Here is a 24,965-nt window from a genome sequence, read left to right on the forward strand (position 1 = left end):
TTACCACTAGTACAAAGTCTAAGTACTGTAAGGTTGAATACAAAACTTCCTTCAAGGTAGATCGACCATCGATTCATTTATGTGCTTCATTTTATATAATGCAATGCACCTTAAGCTTATGAGTATGCATGTGAGTTTACTGTTGTATTTGTTCATGCTATTTGGAAAGGCCCTTTTTCTTCTAGGACATCTTTTTTTCGCTTGATATTAGCAAACTAATTATGCCTGACATTAGCAAACTATAGTCAATTTTGAGGAAATTACATCAGAAAATAAGCTTTTTTACAATGCAATTTGAAAGAAACAAACCATATTGAGTCTGACCCTTCTTTTTTCCTTCTCCCCTTTTTCTCATCCCTTTTACCTAAAAGTAGCTTGCCAATTGTGAGCTTGCCTTCACTACTATAACATACATGTTGAGCAATCGGCAATCAAAGATAAGCCATCTTATATTATATTGGATGAGGGGGCAGTTTACTAATTGATAAATTCGAGGGATTATCTTACTTGTGCAACAAAGCTTTCAGATGTGGATATGAATCAGTGTAGCCAAGACACACACCGACAATGTGTCCCATATTGCTAAGCAAGAGATCAATGCATAACCAGAGGGATGGGCCTGCATGCATGGTGCTGTAAATCCCTCAATGCAAGGAGTGTGATACAGAGAACTTCATGACATGATGATAATGCAGCTGCATGTCATGATACCAGAAAAACACCAGTGCTGATGCTCGAAATGAAGATAAACACAGACCCACTCAACACAACTGATTCTGTACTTGGGACCCAAAAGAGTATTGTTTGGAAAACTGTCCTTGCCACAATTCAACTACACCTCAGCATTAGACTTTGTCATTATGCAGTAAGTGAATAACCTTTGAGCTTGTTCTGGATCTTTAAAAGAATATAAAGCTCTGTTAGGCTTCTTGGTAAAAGGCTGAAATAAGAGCTGAAATGCAGGCTAAGGAGATTCCGTTGTGCTCCAAATGTCCCCATTAGCACACCATTAACCGAACGCATATGAACACATGGTGACAGAACCTTTCAAATGCGATCTATCTCCACAGGGTGTCCTTGGATACATGCCAGTACAGGCATCTATCGAACATGCTTCTGAACAGAGTATACTGTGTAGTCGTCGTCCTCAATTTTCAACCTTGCAATTCTCTCATCACCATCAGCCTCCCTTCTTCATTGATTCTTTTGCATGCTTCACATCCCTAACAAACATTCTAGGAGCTATGGCCATTGAGATCAGCTCTTGAAACAAAAGCTTGCAAGCATAAGGAATGTGCACCTGTAAAGAGAAGCCATAATAAGCCATGTCAATAAAGCAATGTGGTTAGCCAATCCCTAAAGCATGCGGTGCGCACACAAAAATAAGCCAGGCATTGCTCACCTGCACAATCTCAGTTTTGTTCTTGCAACCCCGGCATTCAAACGTGCTCTTCTTTAGATTTGCAATTGCCATCAAACCACAATGCTCACATACATGGACCCTATACGCATCACTTTGATCAAACAGCCTCTCTTTCAAGAAGTGAGCTGCTCCATGTGCTATCATGCAGTCCCGCTCCATTTCTCCAAACCTCAATCCTCCATCTCGAGATCGCCCCTCAGCGGGTTGTCGTGTAAGTATCTGGACAGGCCCACGACCTCGTGAATGTATTTTGTCATCCACCATGTGTTTCAGCCGCTGATAGTATGTAGGTCCAAGGAATATCATGGCGTTGAGCCGCCGACCGGTGTGCCCATTGTACATCGTCTCAAAACCCCTCATCTGATACCCGCACTTGTGCAAAGCTTTGCTGATATTATCGACCTGAAAACACAACAATCAGTGCATGGGTCTATCATGTATTTTCTCTTTACTATGTGCACACGTTCACATAGACAGCAAACCCCCCTCACCCCCCCCCCCCAAACACACACCCAAACCTGCAGCATTGCACCAATCATGCAAGAAACAAAGAAACTGGCAAGAGAAAATACCTACCGTGACATCTGTGAAAGGTGTTGCATCTCCTTCTTTGCCCATATGTGCTGCAACTTTTCCCATAATACATTCGATAAGTTGACCGATCGTCATTCGAGACGGAATGGCATGAGGATTTACTATAATATCAGGTGTTATTCCCTCCTGTGTCCAGGGCATATCTTCTTGCGTATAGGTCATCCCCACTGTTCCCTTCTGTCCATGGCGACTGCTGAACTTGTCCCCAATCTGGGGTATCCGGATAGACCTCACCCTTATCTTCACAAATCGTAAGCCATCTGCATTTGTTGTCAGCAGCACCTGCCAAATTCATCACCCACCAGTCCATCAGAGCACCAACCAAGATCGTACACAAAGAAGAGACTGCAGGGAAGAAGTTACAAACTGTTTTCTCATTTACCTGATCCACCATACCACTTTCACTGTGGCGCAAACATGTGCTTTGATCCCGCTTCGAGTAACGCTGCGCTTGAGTGCCAGTATCATCCTGCGGAATGGGTGTTGTCTTTCCAATGATAACATCTTCTCCTGACACCCTGGTACCCGGAGGAGCTAAACCATCATCATCCAATTTATCATAAGATCCATGCCGCATGCCCTGCACAGAAGAGGGTCCTTCAGAAACTGGTCAATTATAAGGGACCAACTTAGTTAAATTACTCCATTCAGCAAAAAAAATGACTCACTGAAGTGTTCTCTCTGTTGGGGCGTTCGAATTCTTCCTTTACCAAGGTCCCTTGTTTCTTCTCTTCATCTCTGTTGCAAAATAGATGAAGGCTCACATCCCTGTATTATGAAGACAGAAGCCTCCACTATAGTATTGAACCTTACAAATGCACCCGGTGTGGACAATTTACCTGTAAGACCGATAGAAAATTGACCGAAAAAAGCCTCGATCGACAGAGGATTGATTCATAATGACTGAATCCTCCTGATTATAGCCAGAGTAGCAGGCGATTGCAACAACCGCATTCTACAAAAACACCTCCAGTCAGTCCCTCCCATCACTTGCAGCATAGTAAAACAGAGCATTGAAGAGACACATGACTAGACTTACAATCCCAGCAGGAAGCTGCCTGAAATGTAGATGTTCCATGGCACGGGTTGTCACCAGAGGTTTCTGAGGATAGTAAAGAACGTAGGCCAGAGTATCCTGGTACAACAAAAAGCCCGATCAACAGCCAGAGGTCAACCACCATTATCCATCTCTTTTCAAGAGCAGTAGGGTTAGGAAAGAGGGGAAAGACCCTCATCATTACCATTCGAAGTTGATAGTTGGTGACATATATCCCCATGGCTTGCTTACCCATAGCCGATTGGTATGTGTTACGAGGAGACTATGATCAAAAAACGTCACAGCATGAGCACGGTACATGTATTTCAAGACAAATCTTCAGCTGAGTATATAACAGAACTGTGCAAATGCAAGTAGAAGCTTATACCTGATTGTGGTCAGGGAAGGGGATAATAGATGCACAAACCCCCAGAATCATGGAAGGATGGATCTCACAATGCGTGTATGTATCAGAGTAGGCTTCTTCAGGATGAAGCCTAGCATTCACAAGATCCTGAAAGCATATAAAAGTCAAAAGCAGACTTTAAAGGCATCTCATTACTTGAGAACCGTGAAAAACAGAACACGTTTTAAAGCAGTATACCTGAATAGTCATCGATATCATGGTTGTCTCCTCCTCCTCCGTATCGACATATTCTATGAAACCTTTGGTCACCAAATCATACCACCCAATTTCAGCTGTTTCCTGCAAGCCCCACCCCATTGACTATCAGGCATGCCATAAACGTACGCATGATAATGCACCCTCTTTTCCTCTGAGAACAAGCTGCACATAATGGTACAGGTTTTCATAAAAGTAGACCTTCTGCTGCAAGGCTCGAATGTCAGACTTCTTGATTAGCAGACGCTGCTTCTCCACTATGAACAGTGGCCGGCTGCAACGCCCATAGTCAGTATACAGCCGCAACTCCTTCAGATGAATGTCTCTAACCACCCCAACTTCTGTATTCACATCCACCTGTTGACACACGCCAGCAACAAAAAGTTATTAATATTGTAGCACTCACTCTTTAAAAAATATCCTGCAAATCAGAAGCTCAATCTTGCCAGCTTTCCGAATCAGCAAAGAGGACAAGTTTAGATTAGTTATGTGAAAAAACAAAGTCTAGCCAGCCAAGTGTAGGCCAAGATAACATAAAACTTCACCTGCCGCCTTAGCTGCCGTAAGGTTCGCACGAGGAGCTCAGGATCACGATGGATACCCACCCAGCATCCATTTACAAAAATTTTGGTTGCGTTGGGGATGACAGCAGGAGAGATTTCCTGCCAGGGTTTCAGTATTGTAAGAAAATGAAACCAACCTTAGCCCTTGCCCTAACCCTTTTCTTAACCCTGACCCTAGCCAAGCCCCACTTCACATCTAATATCCAGATAGAGGTTAGCTTACTTCAAAATTCTCTGTACTCCATTCTTCCAAAAACTCCAGTATTGGATTCGCTGCTGAGCCAACAGTGATGTATGACATAAGGGCCAAATTCTTCACAAGACCACAGGCCTACAGAAAAAACGATACCAGCAACATGGCCATCATTCGTCAGCATAAGCATAACACTACAAAGTACAAAGTAGAGTCCCAAAGGGTTTTTGCTGTACCTGTCCTTCTGGCGTTTCAGCAGGACACATCATCCCCCAGTGTGAGTTGTGTAATTGGCGGGGTTTTGCCAGTTTTCCTGGTCAATCAGCATAATTTTATAAATAGAAGGATAAATCAAATGAAACAGGAAAATCCAGTCTTAGCCCTCTCTGTTAGACAGCTCGCAACAAGCATACCTTCCCGGCCAATAGGAGAATTGAGCCTCCGCAAATGTGACAAAGTAGATGCATACGTAAGACGGTTCAACACCTGCACAATCCATCAAAAGATTACGGCGTTAACTTCAAACATATTAAACAGCATAATCCTAGACAAATGATGAGAATCGTCAGAGAAGACCTTTACCTGAGAGACACCTGCACGTACACCAGCTGTGTTGGCTTGACCCCAGTTACCAGTGGCTAATGAATACTTCAAACCACTAGTGATTGTCTTCGCTTTCACAGCATAGGCCAGGTTGATTTCCTTCCCATTGTCCACGCACTGCACGGCATGAACATTGTGGCCATATCCAAGTTCATCATCACATATGCAAATGCATAATGAATAGCATCGCTAGGCAACTTGCAATCAACAAAAGAAAGGTAATTCAAGACCTTCTGCAAGTATCCCCGAACATCTTTTGTCAGCTTCCGAAATAGCTGCAGTGAGAAAGACATAATGTAGAGGATAAACTCATGAATCTTATAAGAAAAATGATCCAAACAACCCAAACAGTAGGGAAAATACCATTGCCCACAAAAAAACATTAATTGAAATCAGGACTCTTCCTTGACTGTTCAAAACAGACTTCTGCCTACCCAGAAATACTTCACATAGTACAGGACTGAGACGACTATCCATAATTTGTGTCCAACAAATTATCATCTCAAACAACCACCGAACAGGCCTGAGGTTATTTGGTTCGAGAAAAGCACCATGCGGAAAAGTCCTCCAAGCAGGGGACCCGCAAGATCCAGCCTTTTATTCCCATAGTGATCACGATCATCTTCAGCTCGCCGCCCCAATGCACAGAGTAAAAGCCGATGAATGATATACCTGCATCACATATACAGAAGTAAATTAACGACTCTGGATAACCCCTTTACCAAAGGATGTGCACTCAGATTAAGCACAGTAGAGTGCAGAAGTGGTGCAACTTTCAAAGGAAAGCCAAAGCATGCAAGCTTGGCCTACCCAAAAAAGTAAGCTTTCTTGGTCTCACAGAACTCGCCAACACCAACGTGAGGAAGCATCTCTTTCTGCAAAATTTCTTTTGCATATCTGTGTATCATTAAGACACCAAGACATAAACGCATTAGAAACATTTGAAATAGCTACACTCCATATTGCATCCAAAGCTACACTCCATATTGCATCCAAAGACAAACCGTAGCAATGTATCAAGCATATGTCTACCTCCCCTAAATCTATGATTAGCTGTGTTTCAAGTTTGTTAGGTGGTCATCCAAATATGAAAAAAACTTATTTAACAGGGCTCAGCAGATCTTAAGAGAGAATTCAGTTACTTTATACGCTTTTCCCTTGCAACACCTACTGTTGAGCCACGCTTTCCAATGTAATCAAGGGCTACCTGTACATTCCATTATAAATGTCAAACAAAATTTGAACTTCATTCTCTTAGAGACTTACCCTAGTAACATTTTCCACAAATGCATTCAAGGTTATACCTGCTGGTTTTGTATGACAAAGGCCTCTTCAAGTGATGGCCTGAGAAGCTCCATCATGGCAGTGTAACTGAAATCATAACAGATATGTTCTAATATATCTTTGTCAGCTACAAAACCCAAAGCACGGAACACCACAATTATTGGTATCTCTGTTCGAATATAAGGCAGTGTTGCACGAATATATTGACCAGAAGTGCCCTGCCAGAAAATCAACACCATCAAGAGCATCATTTCAGTAAAAACAGCCCCCCTACACACCCACACCCACCCCCACCCACCCCCAAAAAAAAACACACACACACACACAGTATGGTTCTAAGCATGTAAGGTTCTCAAAAAAAAATCATCTTTACATTGCTGAAAGAAATACCCACCCCTTTTGCACCAGCTCTAGACAGCATGCGTACAAACATGCTGCTGGCAGGTCTATTTTGATTTTCTGCCATCGATCGGACTTCAGCAACATATGCATACTTGTTTGGTTGTCGCTTTTTAAAAACATATACATGATTTGTACTCATCTTTTCCTGAGCAATCAAGACTTTCTCACTTCCATTTATTATGAAATAACCTCCTTGGTCATACGGACACTCCCCGAGCTCCGTGAGATCTTTCTCATTGTTACCAAACAATGTGCAGTAGCTTGACCGTAGCATTATAGGGACCTGTAGCAGTTAAGGCAAAACAATTAAACAGTTGGATATTATCGAATCACCTGTATTTGAAAGCTTCATCTAAGGAGGGTGGAAGTCAATGGCCAGTACGTGAGGTGGCCCATTTGAGGAGGAGGCATTAATTTGTGTCTAGACTCTGAAGGCAAAAGCCCAAAAGGGGATTTAAACTTACAAGCCAATTGGTCACCTCTACACTCCCTATTACAAAACCATCTTCAATAGGAATCTCGTAAATACAAGTGATATAACAACTAACCCAACTTGATAATTCATCTATATATTATAACCACAGATCTTGATGGTGCTCACCTTGCCAATAAAAACCTTGGGCAAGTCTTCACTTTCTATCTCCTCTTCTCCATCCTCTCCTTTCTTAATGACATGCTTTGCGACATCTACATACAGCGGGGCAGAGTATGTTAAGTTTCTAAGCCTTGCTGCTTTTGGAAACAAGGTAGCTGTTTCTCCATCAGATTCTGTCATCATTGGCTTGCTAAGATAGATCTGTCCAAAGCTTATCTTATAGGTTGTCTGCAAGCCACAAAAAAAATAAAAAGAAGATCAAATGCCTTTTCAAAAAAAGGCAACACATGTTACATGAAAGTATACCAATATAGCAGTGCTTACAATTGCCTTACAGTAACATCTAGTCAAGTTGCAAGGGTACGGGCCAGAATGGGTCAGTAAAGGATTGCCCTGAATGGCATAAGGGGCCTCAGTCTGTCATAATAGACTTCAGAGTGTGAGTAAGATGCCTAAGCCTTAAGGGACCTCAATCTGCCATAAGAGGTGTCATGTGCACAGTGTGTATCTACCGTGTGCTACACGCACGCAAGACAGCTTCGAGGTTTGGGGAAGCTTGGAGCTAGGCAGGCTGATTGGCGAGCTGAGTTAGGGATAGACTAACGGGCGGGCGCCCAAGTGTGGACGCCCGATGACCGGCCAAGAGCCTATAAAAGGGTGGCCAAGGTTAGTCATTAGTTATATAGAGTCTCGCGAGATTTGTGAGAGCTCTATGGTTTGGAGCCTGGATCTAGTGCAGATGTGCACTTGCTTTACGCAGCCGAGGCCGGCACCAATCTCGAGGCCCGCGAGGGTAGCTTCGTGGCGGTATGGGACGTCGCGAGGAGGAGATTGGTCGATACGTCAACCTAGTTAGCTCAGCTCGTGGCTCGGTGGGGACAGCCAAGACTGTGGGCTTGCCCACGGCTGTCATGGTTGGGAGGTGAGTCAGGCGTGCACCCCCTTCTTGTTGTTTGTTTGTTTGCAGGTTTCGAGTCTCGTACCAGGAGCGTTCCACGAGGAGATCCGGTGGGGTTTTGACAGTGGTATCACAGCATGCCTCGTGAACGAGCAAGTCAGTATAGGTAGAGAAGATGAGGTCGAAGAAAGGTATGTGTTCAAGAAGCTTGCTGTTTTGTTTATGCAGAGATATATATGCAACAGCCAGAGGGTTATGCAGTGAATGGAAAGGAGAAGCTTGTATGCAAGCTGAAAAAGAGTCTTTATGGGCTCAAACAGGCACCAAGGGAATGGTATCATAAATTTGATACATTCATGAAATCCCAGGATTTCAGGAGAAGTGACATAGATCATTGCTTATACACCAAGAAAGCTTTGGATGGATCCTCATCTTGTATGTTGATGATATGTTGATTGCCGGGAAATCTCGTAAAGAGATGGATGCCTTGAAGAAGAGGCTGCATCAGACCTTTGATATGAAGGATTTGGGTGATGCAAATCACATTTTGGGTATGCGGATACTTCGGGACAGAAATCAGCATGTGTTGTATTTGTCTCAGAAGGAATACATTGGCAAAGTTTTGCAGAGGTTCAATATGGAAAGGGGGAAGAAGACTAGTACTCCTTTGCCTCCATATGTGAAACTCAGTGCTATGGACAGCCCACAGTCGGATAGTGACAGGGCTGATATGGCCAAGATTCCGTATGCTTCAGCTTGTGGCAGTCTCATGTATGCCATGGTTGCTACTAGGCCGGACATTGCATTTGCAGTGGGAGTGGTTTCTAGATACATGGCCAAACCTGGCAAGAAGCATTGGGAAGCAGTGAAAGGTGTCATGAGATACCTGAAGGGCACACAGGATATGTGCATATGCTTTGGCAAACAGGATGCATTAGTGCATGGTTACACGGATTCGGATTATGCCGGTCATCCAGATAACCGGAAGTCTACTACCGGTTATGTGTTTACATTCACAGGAGGTGCTGTGTCATGGATATCCAGGATGCAGAAGTGCACTGCCTTATCTACTATAGAGGAGGCCGAGTATATTGCAGCCACAGAGGCTTGCAAGGAGGCATTATGGCTATCTCGGTAAGTGGTTGATTTGGGTTATACAGGGGATATTCCATTGTTGCATTGTGACAGTCAGAGTGCCATCCAGTTGGCAAAGAACCCTGTCTTTCATGCAAAGACGAAGCATGTGGATGTGAAGTATCACTTCATCAGAGAGGTGATAAAGAACAAGCAAATTCAGCTTGTTAAGATTCATACGGATGACAACCCGGCTGATCTGTTGACAAAGAGTTTGCCTCCAGAGCGGTTTGCTCATTGCAGACACTTGATGGGCATTGGATGAGGCCAGTTTCAGCCTTGATATGGCCTTGTATATTATCATGTACATGCTGATTTTTCTTTTCCTTCATTTAAGGGCACTTTGCCTTTAAGTGGGAGGTTGTTGGGGTAAAGGCATTATGCCCACCCTTGTAGTGTGTACAAGCCCATAAGTTATAGTACATAGTACACTTAGTACTTTTAATGTACTAAGTGCACTATGTGTACTAGTGCAAATATACATGTGTGATAGAGGAGTCACACACTCACACTATGAGTTGACTTATCCCCATATGTCTCTCTCTCTCTCTCCCTTCTTCTCTGTGTATGTCTCCCACATGAAACCCTAATTCTTCTCCATTCAAAACCCAGCAGCAGTCGACCAGCCTTCTCCTCCTCTCCACGCTTGAGAACTTGCACGTTTTTTCCAAAAAGCTAGAGAGAGAGAGATGAGACTCCAAAAGTGGAGTTAACCCCTCTCCAAAATTATCCTAGGGCCCCAACTTTAATAAATATTAAAGTTCCCTAGGGGCCACTTAGGCCTAGGGGCAACCCATAGATAAAACATTAAAAAATTAATGTTCTAGTTCCCCCCCTTCACACCTGGGGATGTCCACACATCATTCTCTCTGTCCGGGCACCCCAAATGTGAATCTTTTAATATTTTTGCTCAGCAACCACCATGCCCACACTTGTGCTGTTCCATTTTCACAGGGTCATGACAGCAGGACCCAAGCCAAAGGCAGCTAACAAGTTGTCTTTGACAGGTACGTCAGTTACTATACTTTCTCGCCCTAGTACATGTTCTGATTGTCTGTTCAACTCTAAAGTATTTGGCTTGCATGATCTTCTCCGAGTTTATGGAGAAGTGAATGGCCATAGAATTCACATTCTTCTAGACCCTGGCAGCTCACACAGTTTTGTTAACTACAAACTTGTGCAGAAATTGAGTCTTGATATGACACCCAACAATCATACCTATGAGGTACGCCTACCTGCAAGAAGGCAAGTATAGGATCGAAAGGTGGAGATGCTACCAATCCGGATTCAGGACTACAAAGATACTCTGGAATGCTATGTTATGCACCTAGAAAATGTAGACTTGTTATTAGGGATTGAGTGGTTTAAGACTCTTCAAGCCCAGATAGATTGGTCTAGTCATATTTTTTCTTTTCAGCATAGGAACACCCAGTATAGTATTTTAGGTGATTGTATACATCCCTCTCAAGGACCTCTTGTCAATACAGATGCTTCGAGCATATGTATCCAAAAGACAGAGTTCATGGGAGGATTATCTTCCTATGTTAGAATTTGCATATAACAGTACTAAGCATATGAGTATAGGTTTTAGTCCTTTCATGCTTATGTATGGTTTTCAACCTAGATCACCTATTACAGTAGGATTATCAAGACTTCAGCATGATGCAGCACGTAATTTTTTGCAAGATATGCAAGAAATGTTACAAGTTGCGAAGGAATCTATTAGAAGTGCTCAAGACCGAGACAGATTTTATTCTAATAGACATCGTTCACCCAGAGAGTTCTCTGAAAAGGAACGATGGTGTATTTGCGAGTTCCGAAAGATTTCGAGACTTTACGGACAGGTCGATCTCCGAAATTATCCCCTAGATACTGTGGACCATTTCGTATTACACGAAGGATTGGTTCAGTTGCATATGAATTGGATTTGCCTTCTCATGTGAAAGTTCATCCTGTATTTCATGTCACTAGACTTAAGGAAGTACTAGGTGAAATAGACCAGTTAGTTACTCAAGAAATCATAGATGTCGAGAACATGACATTTGTAGGACGCTACATGGGAGACATTGACTACTCTTCAGAAATATTTTGTACTTCTATATTATATGGATGTGGGACACATGCAAGGGTTGACTTGCATTTTGTGGATACCACACTTTTGGCTCTCTCTCTCTCTCTCATTTCTGTGTGTGAGCTTCTCTACCCTGCACCTAACCCTTATTTGCAGGTTTGTGTGTGTGAGTGTGTGAGTCCAACACCCAACATTTGGTATCAGAGTGTTAGAAGTCATCTCCTGTCTAGATATATACACCAGGGCCTTTGTTGTGGGTGTGCCCGCCCTTATGAGGTGTTTTATCATTTTTCCCCACTCCGTATTTTTCCCCTATTTTTTCCCATTTTTCTGAGGCTTGGGAGGGCTGCCAGGTGATGCCAAGAGCACTCTGAAGCTGGCCGACTGGATCTACATCAGTCGTGGGCTGTCAGAGTGCTGGCCGACTTGTTCTGACTAGGCGGAGGCATCTGTAGCTGGCCGACTGCTATTTTCAGCAGTCGTGGACATTTTTCTCAGTCGTGGGCTTTCCTGATGCTGGCCGACTGCCCTCTAGGGGAGTATATATAGGTCCTTAGCCCCCATACCTCATTTGTATCATATTCGGGATCTTCTTGTGTATATCAGAGCAGAGTTACACGCCTACATCTGTCTCTCTCTTGTGCTGTTTTTCTGCCTGCGTTTTTGCTCTTGTGTTCCCAGATTTGGTCATCATCTCCGCTGCATATTCTGACATGGTATCAGAGCCTAGGCTCTAGATAGGTCTTGGGATTTGTGTGAGCAAGGGGGGGGCTGTTTTGTGGCTGATTGGTGGACTGTTTTGGGCTGATTGGGAAGAGGAGAAGCAAGAGGAAGGCGGGCTGATTTGCTGGACAGCCACTTGCAGGTATCAGTTCTTCTTTGTTCCCACCCACCCACCCACCCTTTTCAGAGTACATCCCCGCTATGGCAGATCTGTTTGAGATGGCCGAGAGACATGTGAAGATCCCGACACTCCCCACGTTTCCGGTGGACCGTCAGTTGGACGGGAGCAACTACGGCATATGGAAGGTGATGATGGAATCCGTTCTGGAGTCCTACGATCTCGCCGATTTCGTCGTTGTTGGTGTTCCACGGCCGGAAGTAGAGGAAGGGGAGTTACCGTCAACCCGAAAGGACCGGGAGGCCCAGACGCAGATGTGGGATCGCGTCAACGCCAGGGTCCGTTCGTTTATTTTCCTCAACTGCACACCGCAGGTAATCAATCATGTCAAGCACATGACGCTGGCCAGAGGTATATGGCAGCATTTGGCTTCTCTGTACAACAGGGTATCACCCATGAAGAGGATTTCTTTGGAAGTACAGATGCGGGTTATGAGCCCTGCAAAGTCGACGACGATGCGGGAGCATATTAACAAGCTGCAGGCTCTTCAGCAGGAAGTTCTCCAAGCTGGGAAGGAGATATCGTCGGAGGACATGGCCATAACGTTGCTGTCACATTTGCCCTCTTCGTACTCAGCATTTTACTCGTCGTTGATTACCAGTGGCAGGCTCAGCACCATCACTTGGGAGGAGCTCGTGCCCATGGTCCTGGACCAGGAGGAACGATTCACGAACCCTCCTAAGGGTGGAGGTTCGGAGGCCTTTACTGGCCAACAGTCGAAAGGCCGTAACTCGGGCAAGGGGAAGGCTTCGTCGGAGAAGTCTTCTGAGAAGATGTCCGTTAGTGACCGCGAGAAACTGAAGGCAGAGAGGACCTGTAATGATTGTGGCGAGAAAGGCCACTACTGGAGGCAGTGTCCCAAGCGGAAGACCGAGAAGGGTGAAGACTCCTCAGCAGCAATCATGAAGACTCCGGCTTTTGTGCACTTGGAGGTGATGGACACCGATGCTTCATTTTCTTCAGGCAGGGAGGAGATTGGAGGACTCTCCGCAACGGATACTCGGGAGTGGATTCTCGATAGTGGTGCTTCCAGGCACATGACTCCTTCCCGTTCTGGTTTACAGGATCTCTGCAGGCTTTCTGGTCATATTCTTACTGGGGATACGTCCACTATCCGAGTTCACAGTGAGGGCAGGATGGAGATAGTTCCCGATGGCAGAGGGGGGAAGCATTCCTCCCAGGTGTTGTATGTTCCGGCACTTGGTTTTCATCTGTTGTCAGTGCATCAGGTTTGCAAGACTGGCGTACGGGTGGAGTTTGATGAGCATTTTGTTGCTCTCCGGGACAAAGCAACAGGCCAAGTGGTTTGGGAAGGTGGAGTGGAGAATGGAGTCTACAGGCTTTCAGCACTCTCTCTCCCAGGTCCTCAAGATTGTGATGAGTGGCAGTGTGGTAATAGCTACTCAGGTGTGGATACGCTGCAGGTGCGGGCTTTCCGAGACCAGGTGGTGGATAACTTGCCAGTAGATGGCAGCAGTTGGCAGGAACTTTCCAGTACTGAGGTTGGTAGTTCTTGTGTTCGTGAGTCAGAGGAAGCTGAACAGGTCACTTATGCTCTGATGTCTCGTAGTGTTCGGGACATAGAACTTCCAGTAGATGAGGATGTTCTTTCCACGGGGACCTTTCGGAAAGCCAGGCAGGTGGCAGGTGCTTACTTGCAGAAGGAGGTGGTTTCTCCAGGCTTTGTGGTTCCGGATTCAGAGGGGGTGGTTGACAGGTTTCATCAGGTTTCCAGGACTTGCTTGTGCACCGTAACAGGTGTTGATCCTTGTGAGCAGTGTGATGTCTCTGTGACTCAGAAGCTGGATGGTTCATTGATCTGGTTGATGGACACCGGATTGGACGGGAGCTTCCTGATGAGGCAGTTGAGCTCTTGGTTGCAGATGTCTCTTTGTGAGGCAGGATCGCGTTTCCTGTGGTTTCTGCGGCATGCGAAGGATCATGGACTCTTGTACACAGGAGGGGGATTGTTGGATGGAGTTCGACTCCGCGGTTGGAGTGACTCGGTTTGGGGAGGAGATCCGGACACGAGGGGATCTACTTCAGGCCAAGGAGCAGTTTTACGGAGCAGCAGGAGGAGGTTACATTGCAGGTTTGGGCTTCCACTGGAGGAACCCTTGGTCATCCAGAGGCACTTTGTTCGTGAACAGATTGTTGCTGATGACATCTTGCTGGAGTTCTGTTCGACGGAGGACAGTACGGTGGACCTCTTCACGAAGTCGCTCTCAGGATTTGCTCAGGCGGCACCCCAGCTCCCAGTGGTTGGTCACACAGCCAGGAGCTGAGAGGGGGTGTTAGAAGTCATCTCCTGTCTAGATATATACACCAGGGCCTTTGTTGTGGGTGTGCCCGCCCTTATGAGGTGTTTTATCATTTTTCCCCACTCCGTATTTTTCCCCTATTTTTTCCCATTTTTCTGAGGCTTGGGAGGGCTGCCAGGTGATGCCAGGAGCACTCTGAAGCTGGCCGACTGGATCTACATCAGTCGTGGGCTGTCAGAGTGCTGGCCGACTTGTTCTGACTAGGCGGAGGCATCTGTAGCTGGCCGACTGCTATTTTCAGCAGTCGTGGACATTTTTCTCAGTCGTGGGCTTTCCTGATGCTGGCCGACTGCCCTCTAGGGGAGTATATATAGGTCCTTAGCCCCCATACCTCATTTGTATCATATTCGGGATCTTCTTGTGTATATCAGAGCAGAGTTACACGCCTACATCTGTCTCTCTCTTGTGCTGTTTTTCTGCCTGCGTTTTTGCTCTTGTGTTCCCAGATTTGGTCATCATCTCCGCTGCATATTCTGACACAGAGCTGGGAGCTGCCTGTGGATTTCTACCCCAGGAAAAACTGCTGCTGACTGTGGAATTCCCCGTTCCGTCCGTCGCCTGCGTTTTTCCGTTTTTCGGACTGTCTGCTTCCGTCGACGCTCCTCCGTCCGGCCACCAGAACCGGGCGGCACTAGTGGGGAGCCCCTCCGCCCAGCTCGCGGGTGGCACCGCCCTCTACAGCCGGCGTTTTTCCGTCAACGCCCCCAGCCGGCTGCCCAGAGCCGTCGACGGTCAGCATCGTTCCGTTCCGGCCTTGGTCGCCGTCGCCCAGCTTCGACCACGTCCTCCCCGTGTCGCCTGACGCCGGTTGTTGTTCCCACGACGGCCGTTCTGTTCGGGTCGCTGTCGACTCACGTCTGCCGTCCGTTTGGGTAGCCGTCGACGTTGCTGCCCGGCCACCGTCCGTCCTGTGCCGACGGTTCCAGCTCCATGCGCCTCCGTCTGCTCTTCACGTCACTGCTCCGTCCCGGCGGCGGGTCCTGCCCGACTCCTACGCCTCCGTCTGCTGTTCGCGTCACTGCTCCGTCCCGACGGGTCCTGCCCGGCACCAGCGCCTAGCGCCTGCATCTGAATGGTCCATCACCTGTGTTCGCCGCCAGCGCTTCGTCACCTGTGTTCGCCGTCAGCGACTCCAGCGACTAGCTCGACAACTGCCCATCTGCAACGAATCCTCAACGGCTGCCCAACTGCAACGCCTCCTTCTACTCGTCGGCTGTCCACAGCCATCCGTCGCCCTGCTAGCTTCCTCCAACGCCCGTTAGCACTGTCTGCTCCAAGCCTGCTGCCCTTGCATGAAGGTATTTCTCTGTACACATTTTTGGTCAAATACAAATGCAGATTTTGCAGCCATTCCAGTGCAGGCCATATGCAGATTTTGCAAACACTTCTGTGCAAGTCAAATTCAAAGAAAATTGCAGGTGCAATTTGGGGGTTTTCGAAATTGAGGTCAAAATCAGCAAATTGAACCTCTTACATTTGCAGAAATTTGGGACTTTTGTGGAAATTGGCCAATTAGATGCACATTGAAGCGATTGGAGTGCATAAAAATTGGGGATTTTCATATTGGAGCATGTAATTGGGCATTACAGCTGCGATTTGTCGCGTATGTATACACATTGTGTGTAATTGGACAATTTGGTGCAGGTTTACACTTGCTTTGGTTTGCAGGCATACATTTGCACAGGACATTTGGTTGCCTGGCAGTGCACATTGGTGCTTGGTTTGCTTTTGCAGATATACATGGCACAGAATGCTACAGATGTATTTGGTGTGCTCACCCAGGAGGACAAGCTGGATGGATCTAACTACTCCCTCTGGAGTTTCATGATCCGTAATTTGTGGGCTTTGGGGCATCATGTGGTGATGACACATGCCCACTTACCATACAGCCAGCCACGCCTCAAAGGGGAGGTGCTCAAAGAGCTCCTGATGTAGATCCTGCTCCCACACAAGAGCAGAAGAGATGGGACTCTAGAGATGCACAGGCCACGTCATTGTTTTGATAGCCCTTTCAGTGAAAAGGACTATTATTCCGCACATTCGTTCATGCAAGACATCGAAGCTTACATGGGACACATTGGAAGCAATGTATCAGGTACGCAACGAGGCAAGAGTTGCCTACTTGAAGAGACAATTGGATCTTCTTTCTATGGATGAGGGTGACTCTATGGCAGATCATCTCACCAAAGTGAAAGATTTGCAGGAACAATTGCTCAACATTGATGAGGTTATCCCAGACAGACAGATGGTCACCAACACTCTTCATTCTTTACCGCCTTCCTACTTGGGCTTTCACACCTCTCTCAACCTCTCAATGAGAGGAGGTGGTGATCCCGTCACTTTTGAAGAGCTCGTGGGTTTACTCTTGCAGGAAGAGCAAACAAGAGCAAACTTATCGAGCAACCATGGTGGAGAAAAGGTATTTACAACCAAGGATAAGGGTAAAGCAAAGAGCTTTAGGCATGGGGGACATCAGTCTAGCAAGGCTGGTCATGGACAGCCCTCTTCTAGTGGTGAAAAGTCTGACAAAGGGGATGCAAACAAGCCCAAAAAGAAGGGCAAATGTCACTACTGCCATAAGCCTGGACACTACATCAGTGAATGTAGGAAGCGGATTGCAAAAGAGAAAAGGAAAGAAGCAGGCAATGCAGTAGCAGACTCTTCTAATGACAATGCACGGCAATCAGCTAATGTAATCCAGGAAGAGTACACTTTTTTGGTCACATGCACTAGTGACACACCAAGTGCTTCAGACACTGATATGTCTTGCAAGTTGCATTGCATCTGACAGACAGAATGCATCATGGTATTTTGATAGTGGTGCTTCGAGCCACATCACTTCATGCAAAGATGTATTTCAGCACTTGGTTTATGCTTCAAAAGGCCGCACTGTATCATGTGCAGATCATACCACATATCCAGTAAAGGGAATTGGTAATGTCATACTTATTGCAGCCAATGGTACCAATATATGTATGAAAAATGTATTGTATGTTCCAGGGATAAAGAAAAATCTGCTCTCCGTCTCATCCATAAACGACCAAGGTTTAAAGGTTGAATTTGAAGACGGGAAGTGTTTGGTAAAAGACCCATCAAAGGTTCTGAAATAGTCACTTCTGGAACACGATACAAAGGCTTGTATAAGCTGGACAGCTATGACAAGTGCACTTATGATGCAAATACAGTGGCTGCCCACACTCCTGCTATGCATGATGCAGAGCTATGGCATGCTCGTTTTGGGCATGTAAATTTTCAGAGTTTGATGCTTTTGCAGAAGCATCATATGGTTGATAATATGCCGCCTCTTGAGTCTCCACCAAGACATGTATGTGAGGGGTGTATTTTGGGAAAGATGCAACGAAAACCATTCCCCAAAGATGGAGCTGTTAGAGCTGAAAGTAAATTACAGCTCATACATAGTGATGTATGTGGTCCGATGCGGACACCATCCATAGGGGGACATCTTTACTTTGTCACATTCATTGATGACTACTCCAGTTTTGCTTGGGCTTACCCTTTGAAAGCGAAAGCAGATGTGTTTACAACTTTACATGCTTTCGACACTTTGTAGCAATGGCTGAAAATATGTGTGGATGTAAAGTCCAAACACTCCGCTCAAATAGAGGTGGAGAATACATGTCAAATGCATTCAATGATTATATGCTTCAAAAGGGCATCAAACACCAATGTACTGTGGCTTATACACCGCAGTAGAATGGTGTAGCTGAAAGGAAAAATAGATCTCTCATGGAGATGGCAAGATGCATGGTGAAAGCACAAAAATTGCCTCACAAATTTTGGATGGAAGCTATAATGTGTGCAACTCATGTGTTGAACAGGTGTCCAACTAAAGCTTTGAAAACCATAACACCATTTGAGGCTTGGTATAGCCGAAAGCCAACAGTGGATTATATGCGTACATTTGGGTGTTTGGCATATGCACATGTGCCAGAACAACTCCGAACAAAGCTAGATGACAAAGCAATTAAATGCATTTTTGTGGGCTACAGCAATGAGAGCAAAGGATACCGTCTTTATAATCCAACTACACGAAGGATTTTTGTCAGTAGAGATGTGGTATTTGCTGAAAATTCAAAACAGCCCATGTACAGCTTGTATAAAAGCAATGATACAGACATACAGGACATGTTTGATGGACTTTTACCCATTGCAATTAGGGGGGATTCAGATCAGCCAGCCCTTGCACAAGAAAATCCACATGTAGAACATGTGGAACAGCCAGCCATTCAGCCCCCTTCTGTGGAAGAAGTGGAAGATCTTGTCAAGGAAGAGCAAACAGCCATAGACACAGCCAAGTCAGTGCCAAGATGGTTGCTAAAAACTTTGCAAGAAAGCAAACTTGCAGCTCCACTCACAGGTAGAACAAGGGCTAGTTCCAGCCATGCTTTGAATGTACATCGTGGGGAGTCTGCATTCGCAATGGATGGTCTCTTTGATTCAGAAGAGCCTTCTTCTTATGAAGAAGCACATGAGAATGAGCATTGGTTGCAAGCTATGCAAGCTGAGATTTCTTCTATAATGAAGAACAATACATGGGATCTTGTGGAATTGCCTAAAGGCAAGCATGTAATTGGAACAAAGTGGGTGTACAAAGTCAAAAGAAAGTCTGATGGTACTATTGACAGATACAAAGCAAGACTTGTGGCTAAAGGCTACTCCCAGAAAAAGGGAATAGATTATGAAGAGACTTTTGCTCCTACTTCGAGAATGACCACAATAAGATCAGTAATTGCATTGGCTGCCCATAAAGGATGGAAAGTGCATCAATTGGACATCAAGTGTGAAAGGACACTCTAACATATAATATTTTGTACTTCTATATTATATGGATGTGGCACACATGCAAGGGTTGACTTGCATTTTGTGGATACCACACTGTTGGCTCTCTCTCTCTCTCTCATTTCTGTGTGTGAGCTTCTCTACCCTACACCTAACCCTAATTTGCAGGTTTGTGTGTGTGAGTGTGTGAGTCCAACACCCAACATGGTTGGCCAGTTGAGAATAGCTTCCAAGAGCCTATAAAAGGCAAGACATAAATTCATTTGTAAGCATTGACCCCCTTGTGGGGCGTCATGATTCAGGGCTTTTAGCCTTTAGGTCCTAGTTCACCCTTTTTGGAAGGCCAAAGGCCACGCAGATTTGTACAGTCATCTTTGACACTTTTGTACTATATAATATACTGAAAATACAGCTCTCTCTCTCTCTCTCTCTCTCTCTCTCTCTCTCTCTCTCTCTCTCTCTCTCTCTCGGTTCCTATTCAGTTGCTTAGGTCTGAAAGAAGACACACAGAGCTTCCGCACATGTGATAGAAGGCTATGTGGTCAAGAGTCCTCAACAGCCATGCAGTAGCCTTGCTCTATGAAGGATGATTCAACTCTCATTTTGGGGATACTCGATCTTGCCCTGATAATAAATAACCAGCTGAAAAGATGGCGACTAATCATACAGTCTTCTTCTTTTTTTCCCCGACTAGCCATATGCCCAAGATCCTCCTGTAGTTACCATTTTTCTCCACCCGTCGGCGCATTTTATCCCCCCCATATGCGATGCCGCCATGGAGCCTTAATTGTACAGTCTTTACCCTCTCACTCAAGAAACTTGCCCTGATGACAAATGATCAACTGGATCCCCTCATAATATAGGACTCAATGGTCTTTGTTTAGCGAGGAGTTATTTACTATCTAACCCTCGTAACGGTCTTGCCCTAGTGATGAGTAATCAAATGTCTTACCATCATAATGATAGAATCCATGGTCTTGCCCATAGGATGAATAATCAACCGTCCTACCTTCATAATGGCAATGTAACGAGGGTACGATATTTGATTACTAATTATCAGGGCAAGGTCATCGAGTGTTCTTTATGAAGGTAAGACATTACATAGCTCATCATTAAAGTTAGTTGTGTGCTTGTTATTAGTCATTTTTAGGGAAATATAATGGAGAGGACTAAAGGATGAGATTGGTCTTTCCCTAATGATAATTATCAACTGTCTTACAGTTTACCCTCATTATGAATACTTACTGGTCTTGCCCTATTGATGAGATTGGTCTTAATTGTTCTTTCTGAGTTGATGAGATTGGTCTTTCCCTAATGATAGTTATCAACTGTCTTACGGTTTACCCTCATAATGAATACATAATGGTCTTGCCCTATTGATGAGTTGTCAACTCTTTTACACTCTCAATGAGGACTCCATGATCTTGCCCTAATGATGAATTATTGGCTAATCCTCATCATGAGTAAGAGACTTGATAGCTCATCAGTAGGGCAAGGCCACTGAGTCCTCATTATGATGATTGAATAGTCGAAAAATCATTGCTAGGGCAAGCTGCTTGTGAGGGTAAGACAGTATTAATACGACAAAGAAATTGAGCCCTCATTGTGAGGTTAAGACAGTCAATAACTCATTATTAGGGCAAGACCCATGGTCTTAGCGTAAGAATGAGTTATCAACTGGTCTAACCCTAACGATGAGTTATCAGCTGGTGATGAAAAGTCTTGCCCTAATGATGAGTAGTTAACTTCATAAAAAGGACTAAATGGTTTTGCCTTCATGATAGGTAATCAACTGATAGTGAGGGCTATCCGCCTAATTAATCATGAGGAAACCCTAATGATGAAGGCTTCCGTGGATAATAATGAGAAATCAACGTATAGAGTAAGTTCTTCCCTTGTGCACGACAAAATGATGTTTTCTTTCTTTTCTGCTTTTTAGAAGGTAAGCAAAGAAGCAGGAAAGAACCTCAACAAAGTCCTGATGGCGGCCAGGGTTGTGCTGGGACTCCGGCTTGATCTCGATATCAGCCGATTCATCCACAATCTCCTGCATAGTGTTCTGGATGAACTCGTCGAAGGAATCGAGCTGCTGCCTCACCAGGCCCTTGTCTTCAAAGTAGGCACTGATAACCGCCCACGCATCCTCCTGCGTGATCTCTTCATCCTCGTCGACGTACTCTTCCTCGTCACCGCCATACATTGTGTCTGCCTCTCTTTCTGTTTCTGAGCTTCTGTTGTGAAGAAGGTGTTTTCTGTCTTTTTTTCGTGCTTTCCCAGAAGTTCTGTTACTAGAAATTAGGGTTACGATTAGAATAGGGCAGACGATGAGTTATGATTTCTGTCTGTGGTTTTGTGTTTCCTCGTTCAAACTCTTCTCTCTCGTCCGACGAGAAAATGCAGCAAAGAAAGATAATAGAGTACTTGTGTTGAACTTATAGCCCCGGCCAAAGACAAAACTAGGTCACGCAAACCGACCTTTTCAAAACTTTGCTTAATTTAAGCTAATTTGTAAGTGTTCCCGGTAGGGGGGAGAGATTGTTGTCATGAAGAGATAAATTGATGCTGCCCACAGACGTATGTGTGTGTGTGTGAGAGAGAGAGAGAGATATTGTTGTCCCAGAGACGTATGTGTGTGTGTGTGAGAGAGAGAGAGAGAGAGAGAGAAAGAGAGAATTGAGAGGGGGGAGGGAGAGCCTCCTTACACACTCTAGCATTTCCACTGCCACCTTTGGAGGAATCAATTAAGGTGATTTATCTTGGGGACCAGAGTTGGAGAGGCACCATAGGAGCCGGCCTAACATGCTAGAAGAGATAGCCTCGAAGGTGGAGCACCCAATGGTTATGGATGTAGAATCCTGAATTGTGTTGGACATTGAATCATTTTTGGGAAAGACATAGGTGTGGCTCTTCTTCTAGCTCAAGTATACATACATGTGCTCATAATCATGACCAAGTTAATACAAGAATCAAGGTAGATCTTAGTGATGATGCTATGGGTCCTTTGTCAAACCCAAGGGAGGCTCGATTGGCAATGATGTTATGGGTCCTTTATCAAACCCAAGGGAGGCTCGATTGGCAATGATGCTATGGGTCCTTTATCAAACCCAAGGGAGGCTCAATTAAAGACCTAGAGAGTGCAGAGGAGAAGAACTCCATAACCAATGTGAGCTTGATGATGGTATGTTAGACAAGGTTTTGGCTACTTTGGGCTGGTCAAAGGACTTCTCAAACCTTTGGTGTTGATTTTGGGGTTTATGCTATTGTTTACGCAAGCTTGTAGGCTTTATATAATGGTAATGTAGCCATAGGTAATCATTTTTACAGGCGATGGTTACTTTGAGCATGTGGTTTTTTTTGGGCAAATCATATGAAAGAAGAGATGCTCTTGTGGGTGATGAGGTAGTTCATTGTATAGGTCTTAGAGGTCACATGAAGATCGTGAGTTAGGTGTCAAACTTGTAAGGAGAACCATCGATGGGGCTTGCCCTCCTCCATCCCCAAATCTATTTAAGCAAGCAACCATCTAGCATAATGCAAATATCTAATAGCATACATGCAAGCAAGAATTGCAAGGAAATGATTGTGTATTGCTTAGTGTCAAAATTGGCTCAAGTGACTAGTATTTACACTAGGCCAACCAAACTAAAAAATGGTCTGGCCACTACTACTATTCTTAAGCAATTATGTACACAAAGAGGTCACATGAAGATTACGAGTCAGGAGTCAAACTTGTAAGGAGAACCATTGGTGGGGCCTACCCTCCTCTATCCCCAAATGTATTCAAGCAAGCAACCATCTAGGGTGCAAATATCTAATAGCATACATGCAAGTAAGAATAGATAAGAAGGAGAGATCACAAGTATTCTATTGCAAGGAAATGAATGTGTATTGCTTAGTGTCAAAATTGGCTCAAGTTACTAGTGTTCATACTAGGTCGACCAAACTTAAAAATGGTCTAGCCACTACTACTATTCTTAAGCAACTATGTACATGAAGTCCTTAGACTTTCCCTATTTAACATTACTCTTATGTTAAGGCTGCTTTATATGTTTCAACACCGTCTTATAAATGACAGGTTCCATTTATGTTGGTAATATGGCTTACAATATGTTGAGCGAGTGAAACCATGTTAACTTACGAAGTAGTTAACATTAACTCCTTCCTACTAATGAGTGTGTCCTCGCGTCATCCAAGCCAGTTGTGAATGCTCAGCCATGCCAAATGCCTTCAAAATTTCTCCTAAATACTTTTGTTGAGAAATGAAGATTCCATCTAACTCTCATACCTCAATCCCAAACATAAATGCACAAGCCCAAGGTCTGTCATTTCAAACTCTAAACTCGGCATCTCCTACATATTGGATCTTCTCTTCATGGTTCCCTGTCATAATGAGGTCATCCATATTTAGGATAATGATCATGTACCTACTCTGCTCATGGAAATATATAAATTTGCATGTGACAGAATTTTAGAAAAACCAATACTTATAAGGAAAGCATCTATCCACTCATGCCATGCTCGAGGGGCTTGCTTCAGTCCCCATACAATGCCTTTCGGAGTCTACTTTCTCAAGGTTTTGAATCCTTGACTGATTCCTCGTCTCATACTAGTTCTTTAGAGCTTGCCATGCTAGAAGTTATGGTAGTATGCTTAATCGAGGTCATCACTGAATTAGTAACACTGGTGATGATGACGCATAGCATATCTACATTCCTTTGCCTCCATGCCAAAGCGAGAGCAAGATCTGGTAGTATGGTTTATAGTGGATCTATGATCTGGAGTAGGATGCAATGCTTTGCAGCAATCCCTGTTATGGTTTCCCACAACTTATATGAATCAAGAATATACCTAATCTTGAACTTCTAAAGATTGTAATTTTTCTCATCCAACTTTCCCACAACTTATATTAGACCTAATATATTGAACTTCTCTAGAGTGTAATTTGTCCCATCCAACTTTCCACCACCAAAGCAGTGGAGGACAAGCACGGGTAGCTACATTATTTGCAAGTTAGGCCATCCCAAATCTACTTTTAAAATAAGCTTTGCCTAGAGCTTATGCTCTAATACTATGTAAGAACACAGAATAGTGGAACTAAGATTAACATAATACAAAGCACTAAATTACGGAAAGAAGTGAAGAGTAAATAATATTATAGCTTTGCAAACGTTGATTAAAGACTAATGGTTATCCAACCACCCGTGTGCTCCGAGTAAGGAGCTTTTGATGGGTGATCTAGATAAACTCTGGAGGGAGGATATCTTGCTCACAAGAGTTCTTCAACACAATGACCTCGGTGATGAATAAGGCTACTGAACTAGTTTATATATAGTATCTAGTGTCGGCATGGATGTAGGTCGGCAATGTTGACCAACCCACAACTTGGTCCAAAATGACCAGCTCACCATATTATTTGTTAGATTGATGTGTTCTCAATTCACACGTCTATGTTTGTGTTATGTTGTTGAACCATCTTATTATTTATCTTTATAAAAAATAGATTTTTGGGATGCATTGACCCAACG

The 24,965-nt window shown here is 44.5% G+C and overlaps 1 protein-coding gene across 1 annotated transcript; it reads right to left on the minus strand.

The window, feature by feature from the left end:
- Positions 1-761: 761 nt before the first annotated feature.
- On the minus strand, positions 762-21,941 carry NRPB2 (DNA-directed RNA polymerase family protein). Its single transcript, XM_086806331.1, has 24 exons — positions 21,407-21,941; positions 7,322-7,543; positions 6,713-7,003; positions 6,339-6,536; positions 6,177-6,241; positions 5,845-5,931; positions 5,586-5,706; positions 5,265-5,309; positions 5,014-5,151; positions 4,845-4,917; positions 4,668-4,744; positions 4,462-4,569; positions 4,221-4,337; positions 3,877-4,032; positions 3,658-3,759; positions 3,442-3,567; positions 3,259-3,336; positions 3,057-3,152; positions 2,857-2,972; positions 2,686-2,755; positions 2,400-2,597; positions 2,000-2,299; positions 1,403-1,825; positions 762-1,300 (listed from the first exon to the last, which is right to left on the minus strand). The coding sequence occupies exons 1-24, from the start codon at positions 21,638-21,640 to the stop codon at positions 1,181-1,183; spliced, it is 3,561 nt and encodes a 1,186-aa protein (XP_086662457.1). The 5' UTR covers positions 21,641-21,941; the 3' UTR covers positions 762-1,180.
- Positions 21,942-24,965: the final 3,024 nt, after the last annotated feature.

Source organism: Cibotium barometz, chromosome 12, assembly GCF_041138505.1.
Source record: "Cibotium barometz isolate CiBa-2024 chromosome 12, ASM4113850v1, whole genome shotgun sequence".
Classification (NCBI taxonomy): domain Eukaryota; kingdom Viridiplantae; phylum Streptophyta; class Polypodiopsida; order Cyatheales; family Cibotiaceae; genus Cibotium; species Cibotium barometz.